At 37.3% G+C, this 10,697-nt stretch overlaps 4 protein-coding genes across 5 annotated transcripts in view; 3 read left to right on the top strand and 1 right to left on the bottom strand.

The window, feature by feature from the left end:
* The window catches only part of LOC104783295 (squamosa promoter-binding-like protein 1), a 16,416-nt gene extending 15,173 nt beyond the window's left edge, over positions 1-1,243 (bottom strand). The window contains exon 1 of the mRNA XM_010508431.2: positions 955-1,243. Within this exon, the coding sequence (XP_010506733.1) occupies positions 955-1,197 (243 nt within the window). The 5' untranslated portion in view covers positions 1,198-1,243. The remainder of the gene's footprint in view (positions 1-954) is intronic.
* Positions 3,571-6,036, top strand: LOC104783294 (probable receptor-like protein kinase At2g47060). Of its 2 annotated transcripts, XM_010508428.2 has the most exons (8): positions 3,571-3,763; positions 4,057-4,168; positions 4,349-4,590; positions 4,681-4,807; positions 4,909-5,182; positions 5,274-5,406; positions 5,490-5,576; positions 5,685-6,036. In XM_010508428.2, the coding sequence occupies exons 2-8, from the start codon at positions 4,081-4,083 to the stop codon at positions 5,814-5,816; spliced, it is 1,083 nt and encodes a 360-aa protein (XP_010506730.1). In that variant the 5' UTR covers positions 3,571-3,763; positions 4,057-4,080; the 3' UTR covers positions 5,817-6,036. The 2 variants fall into 2 exon arrangements, with proteins under 2 accessions (XP_010506730.1, XP_019100669.1); XM_019245124.1 differs by lacking the exons at positions 3,571-3,763; positions 4,057-4,168 and having other exon boundaries at positions 4,523-4,590; positions 4,698-4,807.
* On the top strand, positions 6,428-7,392 carry LOC104783293 (probable pectinesterase/pectinesterase inhibitor). Its single transcript, XM_010508427.2, has one exon. It carries the CDS (start codon positions 6,493-6,495, stop codon positions 7,141-7,143), a length of 651 nt encoding a protein of 216 aa, XP_010506729.1. The 5' UTR covers positions 6,428-6,492; the 3' UTR covers positions 7,144-7,392.
* On the top strand, positions 8,673-10,697 carry LOC104783291 (pectinesterase 5-like). The gene is given in 3 exon segments (XM_010508425.2): positions 8,673-8,916; positions 8,919-9,896; positions 10,002-10,697. Coding segments are annotated over 3 exon segments (1,785 nt in total). The 5' UTR covers positions 8,673-8,798; the 3' UTR covers positions 10,691-10,697.

The raw sequence follows: 10,697 nt of genomic DNA, 5'->3' as shown, positions 1-10,697 counted from the left end.
AAATAATGGATGAGGTAAGAGATATATACCTGAGCATCTTCACTGGAACTTGACGGTGACTGGTCAGATGCTGAATCTGAATTCCTACTTGTCTGAGGTGGACTAGACTGATGTATCCACGAAGGATAATCAAGAGAACTGGTTGCTGGATTCGTAGGAGGAGGAGATCTTTCAATATCTGTATCATCTGAATCTATATAGATATCATTCAAATCAAAATCATTCATCTTGACTTGTTTTTCTGATCTGTTCTCGGTAGCTGTCCCATTTGCATACAATTCTTGCCGAGGAATTTCAGGTACGTTTACTGAAAGTTGCTTTGAATCCTCTTGAGGAGCTCCCTCAATTGCAAGTAAACCCGAGTTTCCAATATTTAAGGAACCTTGAGATCCTCCTTGCAGAAGAAGTTCAACTAAGTTTTTCCCTAATTGTTCACCAGCATGGCTTACAAGGCTCTTCAGAAGATGAGACATCAAATCTTGATCACCGGTATGGTCAGATCGAGTAGCTGCAAGGTATAGAAATTTAGCAGCTGATACAAAACACTTCAAAGACTAATCTAGGTAGGTATCAGAGTAAACACCATACTATGCATATTGGAGAGTATCTTCAAAAGACTAATCAAGAGATAATTGCTTGACTGATCATCACTAGGATTGCCGTTGGCGCCAGGTTCAGGATTTGTTTTCCTCCTACGTTTATTATGCCCAGCCAAACGTCTACGACAACTTCTCTTTCCTTCATCAAACTCCTGAAGAACATGGAACCTGAAAGATAGAAAGAAACAAAGTTGATTCATTTATTTATTGTTTAATTATCACATCAGGTTTCTAGAGGTTTAGAAAGACACGCATACCTACTACATTGCTGACAAAACCGCTGCATGATACCTCCGACAATAGCACTAGTAGCCTTAGAATGCATCTCACACACCTTATGACGTCTATGATAATCCTTAACTCTACTAAGATCAGCTTCACAGTTTTCCACCTGACAAGCAGCACGATTAGTCACACCTCCTGCTCCTCCTCCTCCGAATTTAGTCTTCTTAGCAGCACAACTCCCTTCTCTTTCACCATTAAGATCACAACCATTGTCTCCAAGCTTCAAAGTAAGACCTTTACCACCACCATTATGGTCTCCTTCTATGGCAACAGCTCTCCTTTTCTTCTCAACTTCTCTTGTACTTCGCACCATTAACTCACTGTTGTTCCCTTCATCAGAGCAAGAAGAGGAGCTATTGGACNAGAAAAGTTAGGGGAGAGAAAGAAAGAGTGAGAGAGAGAGAGAAGAAACCAAACAAAAAGACGTAGGAGAGAGAGAGAGAGAGAGAGAGAGAACCAATTTAGTACATAAAAATTTAATTGTAAGGAAAAACAAAAAAAAACAAAAAAAAAATAGTGGTGGTGGGGACCAGTTCTACACTGATTAAATAAAATAATATTAAAATTGAGACTTTTGTCTATCTCTCTCTCTTTGGCCATGTGAAGCAGTGTACTTACTAAACTTACCCTACAAACAATTTCCCCCCCCTCACTCACGGTAGTCCATAATCCCCTGTTTCGCGGTACACGGGACTTAGAGAGAGAGAGGGTTTTGATTGTCTGTGTTGTGATCTACGATGAGGCTGCCAGTACTCAGCTAAGAGAGAGAGAGAGAGAAAAAACGGGTGTTTCCGCGACTAGTGAACGACCGCAGTGATCGCTACTACTAGTTGACAAAGAAAGTGTCGGTGGTGTTGTGTTGTGTTGTGTATTTGTAAACGCGCCTTTGACTTTTTGACTCATAACCAAAACAAAACATTGGGTCAACCTTTCGGTCTCCAATGTCGTCATTATGGTCTGGGCTTTCTTGGCCCACTCTCACTATTTGGCCCACTTACTATTATTATTACTATCCCATTTTCAACTATTTTTTAATTATAAAAATTACTGCATTTTCTTTTTGTTGTGTTAATTTAATAAGGTGGGATATTAAACAAACAAACAAATGTATATAATGTAATCGAATTTTGTTAGTGCAAGAGAGAGACCGACCAGTCACATGATAAAAAAAATACTAGTATAACGAAAGAATCCAATGCGCCACGTCTTCCGTGTTCCTCGTCTTTGGTTAGCTTTAGAATCTCAATGGATCTAATTCCCGTTTCTTAATCCTCATCCTTAAAGTATATTTATATTATCCCACGTTTTTTTTTCATAACCATGAATGACGCTGATAATAAATTATTTGGTTGTACTATGTCAGTGTGAGATATATATACTGAATTGAATTAGGAACCGAATAAATAGACAATAATCATTGCACTAAAATAATCATGCCCATATTTTGTTCACATGCACGACAACGACTCCAAATATGGACTCCAAATAATCATGTTCATATTTTGTTCGAGAGCGAATCATGGTGTTCTTTTTTCTTTGTTGCTGATTACATTATCTCAACACTTAATCAAATGATATTCTAACATCTTTCTTGAACCTTATAATGAATGATTAGCCGTTTCAATATTTACTTGGATTTCTTTTTTAATTTGTTCTCTTTTATATTTATGAGAATTATGTGATTTTAATTTGTTAATTACGTAATTTTAATTTGTTGATTTGTTAATTTGTTAATATATTTAATCTCTTTATTAATTTGTTCTCTTTTTTAATTGTTGCAGTTATTGATATGCAGTTATTGTTGCAATTTTAATTTATTGATATGCATCGTCAATAACTGCTACATGAATTACACCATTATTCACTTCCGAACCAAAGCAATGGATGATATTCTTTGATGCTCATATGTGATGGAGACTCTGTTCTTGTTGATAAACCTTGTCAGTATTTTCAGAGTATGGCGTCTTCTTGATACATGAAGGGTGGACATCTAATGATCCTTCCACAACATTTGGACCCACTTTATTTTCTGTTAATATAAATTAATTAGAAAAAATTAATCTTGTTTTTTTTTCCAACCAAATTTAATAAGAAAATGGCACAAACTATAAATAAACACAAAAGTACTGGCTTTTAAGTAATATTCAAAATTTGATGTATTGTTAGTAAAACTGATTTCAAATGTACTATTATAGTAGTAATAAGACAATTTTTATGTATTTATTATAGGTAATTTCTCATAATTAACAGAAAAATACTATAAAGAAACTGAAAAATGATTTGCAATTATTATATCTCGTATCATATACTGTATGTTTTTTATAATGCAAAATTAGTAGCTATCAATCAAAAAAAAAAAAAAAAAAAAACTGAAATAATTCCAACTACCACCAACGGGAAGATAAAACGGGTCGATGAAAGACGGCCGGCGGCGCAATTCACGCCGTTGCTTTTTTTTATATCTTTATCAGACGATAATTCCGGAATTTTATTATTCTCCAATTTCATTCGACTTTATAAATAAAAATAAAAATGACGTGGCAATCTGGTCGTTGGGTTTAGGTTCTTGTCATTAATAATAATTATCTAAAACGGTGTTTTGTAATGACACGGTGTCAAAGTGACAGCGTTGAAACTCCCTTCCCAGTCAAAAGTTGGGAGAGCTAATCCTCTCTACTTTATTCCACCACCTCTTTTAATTATAAATGTAATCTCTCCCCTATAATTGCGTTAAAGAGCTCAAAAGATTTGTCTCACTGTTCGTTCTCTTCTTCGCTGGTTTCACATAATTCTCTTCTTCTTCTTCATAACCTCTCTCTCACATTTCCTCCTTTTCACTCTTACTGATTCGTCTTCTGTACTTGAATTATCGCCGCAAGGTATAACCTTTTTTTCTTGTTTCTTTCTTTCAGATTATTTTGATTTCCGTTGTTCTGTTCTAGATTTCATCATCTGAACTATATTAGTAGTGATGATTTCACCAGATTTTTGGGTTTTTGCTAATGTGGTTAATGTAGTAGCCATATTTTATGATTTACTACTTCTTGTTGACTTATGGCTAATTTCGTTTCTGGAAGATGCTGCTAGGGGGGGCTTTTAAGCTGTTTTACTTGTGTGCTGTTTTCACATACATAACTTAATTCTCTTTTAAATGTGTGTCAATTCCAAATAGCTGCAGATTTTTATAGAAATTATTATGAGTTGTTTCGGCTGTTGCGAGGAAGATGATATGCATAAAGCTGCTGATTATGGTGGCCACCACAACACTGCCAAACACTTTCCAGGTGTAATTTCTCTTTCTGTTTTTTTTACTTCCTTCCATATAAAAAAAAAATTGGATCTTACTTAGCAAAAATCAAAACTTTCAGTTCAGTATCAAGTCCCCTTGTTTTGGTTTCCCTGTTTATGATCATGTGAGATTGGTCTCTTTATTAAAAAAAAAAAGCTTTGGTTTTGGTGTGCAGGAAATGATGCAGCCTCTGAAACTGCACAAAAGGGCGCTCCAATTGTGAAGGTGCAGCCTATTGAAGTACCTACTATCCCTGTTAGTGAACTCAAGGAATCAACAAATGACTTTGGTTCCACTTCTCTCATCGGTGAAGGTTCCTTTGGAAGAGTATATTATGGAGTTTTGAACAATGATCAGCCTGCAGCTATTAAAAAGTTGGATTCTAACAAACAGCCTGACAATGAGTTCCTTGCCCAGGTTTGATAAGTTAGTTTACTGGATTTACTAAGCTATTCTTGTTTTCTGAATTTTGGAACTGAAGTTGGGAAATTTGAACTGCTTGTGCAGGTTTCCATGGTTTCTAGGCTGAAACATGATAACTTTGTTCAACTTCTTGGCTACTGTGTTGACGGGAATTCACGGATACTTGCTTATGAGTTTGCCAAAAATGGATCTCTTCATGATATTCTTCATGGTACAGTTTTGCTTAATCACTAACTTGTCCACACACCCACTTCTAGGACCAATGTTCGTGTGGGGATTACTTAACTTTAACATCTTACGATGATTCCTCAGGGAGAAAAGGTGTGAAGGGAGCACAGCCAGGCCCTGTCTTGTCTTGGTATCAACGAGTGAAAATTGCAGTTGGAGCTGCAAGAGGGCTTGAGTATTTGCATGAAAAAGCAAACCCTCACATCATTCACCGCGACATTAAATCCAGCAATGTCCTGCTCTTTGAAGAAGATGTTGCCAAAATTGCTGACTTTGATCTCTCTAATCAAGCTCCTGATATGGCAGCTCGCCTTCATTCCACCCGTGTTCTTGGAACTTTCGGTTATCATGCCCCTGAGTAAGTTTGGTGGGAGTTTCTTGTCAAAACATATATTGTGTGATGAGCTAGCTACCAAGTCTCAACAAATGCTCTTCCCTGTTCTTTACAGATATGCAATGACCGGACAACTAAATGCCAAGAGTGATGTCTACAGCTTCGGGGTTGTCTTACTAGAACTTCTTACAGGCCGAAAGCCTGTTGATCATAGATTACCTAGAGGCCAACAGAGTTTAGTCACATGGGTACTTATTTCTCTTAATCTTACACATCTTTTTAATTATCCTCGTGTAGCAAGATTATGTAAACTGTTACTTATATGTATCAGGCTACACCTAAACTGAGCGAAGACAAGGTTAAACAATGCGTTGATGCAAGACTTGGTGGCGATTACCCTCCAAAAGCTGTTGCTAAGGTATATTTTAAAAAAACGAACCAAACTTATTCATGATATCAAATTGCGGTAACGTTTTAGAATGCATTCTTCTTTAACATCAAGTGTGTGGTGATGTTGAAAACGCAGTTAGCCGCGGTTGCTGCGTTGTGTGTGCAATATGAAGCGGATTTTAGGCCGAATATGAGTATTGTTGTCAAAGCTCTTCAACCTCTGTTGAATGCTCGAGCTGTAGTTGCTCCAGGCGAAGGAGTACATTAGCTAGCCGCCACACCACTTTCTCTGCCGTCTCAGCTTTTCTCATCTTACTGAATATTTTGGTTTACATATATATACACACACCAACCAAAACTTAATGTGCATAGAAATCTTTGTATTGTTTATTTTTTATTATTTTGGTCAAAGAAAAATCCGTTACCGTAATTTGGATTCTTGTTGACTGCTTAATTAACAAGAATCACATCATTTATATATTCTTTCATTTAAATCTGTCTGTTGTAATGTAAATTAACAAGAATCAAAACGTATTGTTTTGCAAACAAGCCCATCAATAATTGTCTATGTTACCATAGTTATATTTCTTATATTAGTAGTATAAGTATTTGTTATCTACTTTTCAAAGATGTATTACATATTATAAATTTATAATGTTACCTAAATTCGTAACAAAAATAGGATTAGTGTCTCAGTGGCAGAAATCTTCGAAAAAAGGATCATGATGGCATGTCCACAGATAATTAAAAACCGCCAAAATTCACTCATTATCATCCATTCGTATTTGAAAATTAGTCAAAACCAAAAAAAAAAGACATCCAAATTTAGAAAAAAAACCATAATAAATCTTTATATATATATATATACGTAACCTTTCATCTTCCTTTTTCTACCTATTCCTTTCCAATCCACGTCCAAAAAAAAAAAAAAAAAACAAAAAAAAATGAACACTCCAATAAAACTCGCCTTTCTCATTCTCTGCATCTCCCTCACCGCAACCGCATTCATAGTTCCAGAAAAACGCGACGCCGTTACACCAGAACACCTAAAGGCCGTCGATGGAATCTGCAGCGTTGTGCAAGACAAACGTCTATGTAGCATTACCCTAAGAGGCGTCCCAAGCAATGATCCAGCCGTTTTGGTCCGTTACTTAGCCACGGCCGCTGAAACGTCCGTTAAAAAGGGTTTGAAGTTCCTCGAAGGGATCAAACCTAAATACAAAGGAAACGCCTTTGCCACAACTTGCATCACCGGCTGTGAAAAACAGCTACACAACGCCTTGGAAGACTTTGCAGATTTCTGGAAAGCCGCAGGAAAAAACTTATCGAGCATGGCTGACAACTACTTCACATGTAAGAAGAAGATGACTTCTATCTTCACTTACCATTCCACTTGTCTCGATGATATTTACGACAAGACGTTACACAAAGTGGTCGAAGGAGGGATTGGGCTTGGGAAAAGAATGAGTGGTGAGTCAGTGGATGTGTTCGCTGGAATGGGCAAAGTCTTTAACACTTTCAACATTAAGACAAAACTTAACCAGCAAGATACCGATGCCTTGCTCCCACCACCATTGTCCTTTTATTACTATTGATTTTATTTATCAATATAATATTCTATATCTTCAAAAAAAAAAAATGTATAGCTTCCGTCGATGGTGATGAATAATTTGCATCGATTGGGGTTTTCAGATGTTTTAGGAATCTTGTAACCAAAGGTTCCTTTTGATGTATGTTTGTAATTAATATGTTATGGATTATAATCATGTATGGACCTCGTGATTGGAAAGGATATGGAAAAGATGTGGTTATATATCCAATAATAAAAACTTAATTTAACAACGTATTTGGTGAATTGTATTTTATTTTATCTGTATATACTTTTTATTTATACTTTGTGTTAATTTTTTTTTCACTGATGATGTTCCACATTTTTACTTGAACTTTTGAAATGGCTACATATATGATATATCTTTAAGGAAAAAAAACAAGGCATGAAAAAATTGATTCCCGGCCCGCATTATTCAGTGACAACAAAATTTGTTAACTGTTGCTAATTAGTTTCATTTTGAGTTTAGCATACAAACATCTTCCTCAGGCGAAGTTGGATAACATTTCCGCGCTAATTATATATACGTTTGTTGATACAATAATCTTTTTTTATGATTTCTTTGTAGTATATATACTCTTTCTATTGTTTTTTGTTTAGTATGCAAAATATGTAGTCAGCACGTTACGAGATGGTGGTTTTTTGGGTGCATACGTGGTCTAAGTATAAACTGACAAACTGAATTGGTATGGTTTAACTATAGTACTAGAGCTCATTTTATAACAGTAAGTTTTGAAGAAGGTTCTGAATATTTATAATTTAATTAGTTGAAGTATATGTGTGGTCTATTCATATTTTATACTGCAGACTAGCTAGTACTTAATCAATCAAATGGAATTGAAAAGAGCATATATACTTAACTGATATGTAGTGTAATCAGGCTGTTTCCTAACTAAGTTTACAAGGATTTTATGTAATTTGATTTTAATTTTAAAAATCCCATAAATTTTGTTTGGTTGGTCTGACCTGGGTCAGTCGATTTTTCGGTTTAAGACCGATGATCACCACAGTCCACAACCAGCCCCGTTTTAAACTAATATGGGATCTCTGTCAAAATTTTAAAAAACCTAAAAACCTTTAATAAATTTTTTTTTTTGAAAAAATTGGACCCGAGATTTTTTTTAATATTTGCCAAAGTCGCCATTTGCTCTATATCAAAAATTTTCCATTCATGAATACCGATCAAATACCGATTAAGTTATATATCTCTCTTCATTATTTTTAAAACGGAAATTAATGATTATATATCTTTTTAGTTTATTTTGTGTCAATACACCACACCTTCTAAACAGGGGACGTACGCCAAATTTACACTGCGGTGAACAATTTTAATCCTCACAATTAAGCAATTACAACAAAAATTAGTTGAAGTTAATTAAAGCTTTTCTGACCAAATATTGTCAGCCATTCGTCGACCGTACAACTCTCCTTCACCACCATGCAAAATTCATGCACGTCCCTAATTTTAGAAACCAAAAAGCTTCTATAAAAACCTCTAGAATCCATCACAATATCTACTGGCCCAAGTCATTCAACAACTTGGCTTTTATCTAATAAAGCCCCTCCTCTCCGATTAACCTTTAAATAAAACCGGAGGGAGAAAAACAAAAAAAAACTAAAATATAGAAAAAAACTAAAAAAATGATTGGAAAAGTTGTTGTCTCCGTGGCCTCCATCCTCTTAATAGTTGGAGTAGCCATAGGAGTCGTTGCCTACATAAACAAAAATGGTGATACTAATCTGTCTCCACAAATGAAAGCTGTCAAGGAATTTGCCAGTCGACTTCCGACAAAGCCTCATGTGTCAAAACTCTCGAGCCGGTTAAGAGCGATGACCCAAACAAACTGATCAAGGCCTTCATGCTCGCTACACAAGACGCAATAACCAAATCGTCTAACTTCACGGGTAAAACCGAAGGAAACATGGGCTCGAGCATCTCGCCAAACAACAAAGCTGTTCTTGTGTACTGCAAGAGAGTTTTCATGTACGCTCTTGAGGATCTCTCTACCATTGTTGAGGAAATGGGCGAAGATCTTAACCAGATCGGGAGCAAAATTGATCAGCTTAAACAATGGTTAACCGGTGTTTACAATTACCAAACCGATTGTCTTGACGATATCGAAGAAGACGATTTAAGAAAGACTATTGGAGAGGGCATTGCAAGCTCCAAGATTCTCACTAGCAACGCTATTGACATCTTCCACACTGTCGTTAGCGCCATGGCCAAGCTTAACATCAAGGTTGACGAATTCAAGAACTTTACAGGTGGAATCTTCACTCCTTCCGACAAAGGAGCAGCTCCCGCCAACAAAGGAGCCCCTCCTGTTGATGATGAATCTCCCGTGGCCGACCCAGATGGTCCTGCTCGTCGTCTTCTTGAAGACATGGACCAGACCGGAACCCCAACATGGGTTTCGGGTGCTGACAGGAAGCTCATGGCTAAGGCTGGACGTGGCGGTGACGGCGGCGCTGCTAGGATCAGAGCGACCTTTGTGGTGGCTAAGGACGGAAGTGGACAGTTTAAGACGGTTCAACAAGCCGTTAATGCTTGTCCTGAGAAGAACCCAGGCCGATGCATCATCCACATCAAGGCTGGTATCTACAAAGAGCAAGTAATCATCCCTAAGAAGAAGAACAACATCTTCATGTTTGGAGATGGTGCAAGAAAGACCGTCATTACTTACAACAGAAGTGTCAAACTCAGCCCTGGAACCACCACTTCCCTTAGTGGCACAGTTCGTAAGTCTAACGAAACCCTAATCCACTAGTCCATTAATACCAAAAAAAAGGTTATACAAGTATTTGTATAAATATAACTCATGTTATATATATTTTATTGTGCAGAGGTTGAATCAGAAGGATTCATGGCAAAATGGATCGGATTCAAGAACACCGCTGGTCCCATGGGACACCAAGCTGTGGCTATCAGAGTGAACGGAGACCGTGCTGTTATCTTCAACTGTAGGTTCGATGGTTACCAAGACACCTTGTACGTGAACAACGGTCGTCAGTTCTACAGAAATATTGTCGTCTCAGGAACAGTCGACTTCATCTTCGGCAAATCCGCAACTGTGATCCAAAACTCACTCATTGTTGTCCGTAAAGGAAACAAGGGACAATTCAACACAGTCACAGCCGACGGAAACGAAAAGGGTTTAGCGATGAAAATCGGTATCGTCCTCCAAAACTGTCGCATCGTTCCCGACAAAAAACTAGCGGCGGAGAGATTAACCGTGGCGTCATACTTGGGAAGGCCGTGGAAGCAATACTCGACCACCGTGATTATGAACACTGAGATGGGAGACTTGATTAGACCAGAAGGTTGGAAGATCTGGGATGGGGAGAATTTCCACAAGTCATGCAGGTACGTTGAGTACAACAACCGTGGACCAGGAGCTATCACTAACAGAAGAGTCGATTGGGTTAAGATCGCCAGGTCTGCAGGTGAGGTCAATGACTTCACTGTTGCTAACTGGTTAGGCCCGATTAACTGGATTCAAGAGGCCAATGTTCCTGTCACGCTTGGATTATAAATCAAAT

This window comes from Camelina sativa, chromosome 4 (assembly GCF_000633955.1).
Source record: "Camelina sativa cultivar DH55 chromosome 4, Cs, whole genome shotgun sequence".
In the NCBI taxonomy this organism is placed as follows: domain Eukaryota; kingdom Viridiplantae; phylum Streptophyta; class Magnoliopsida; order Brassicales; family Brassicaceae; genus Camelina; species Camelina sativa.
Note: the sequence above shows the minus strand (reverse complement) of the source record. Positions and strands in the feature narration are given on the sequence as shown.

Excerpts from the sequence above, each read along its gene's own strand:
- LOC104783294 (XM_010508428.2), top strand. The coding sequence starts at position 4,081 with ATGAGTTGTTTCGGCTGTTGCGAGGAAGATGATATGCATAAAGCTGCT. Across the intron at positions 4,169-4,348 it reads CACTGCCAAACACTTTCCAG|GAAATGATGCAGCCTCTGAA; the intron begins GTGTAATTTCTC and ends TTTGGTGTGCAG. Across the intron at positions 5,183-5,273 it reads TTCGGTTATCATGCCCCTGA|ATATGCAATGACCGGACAAC; the intron begins GTAAGTTTGGTG and ends TGTTCTTTACAG.
- LOC104783293 (XM_010508427.2), top strand. The coding sequence starts at position 6,493 with ATGAACACTCCAATAAAACTCGCCTTTCTCATTCTCTGCATCTCCCTC.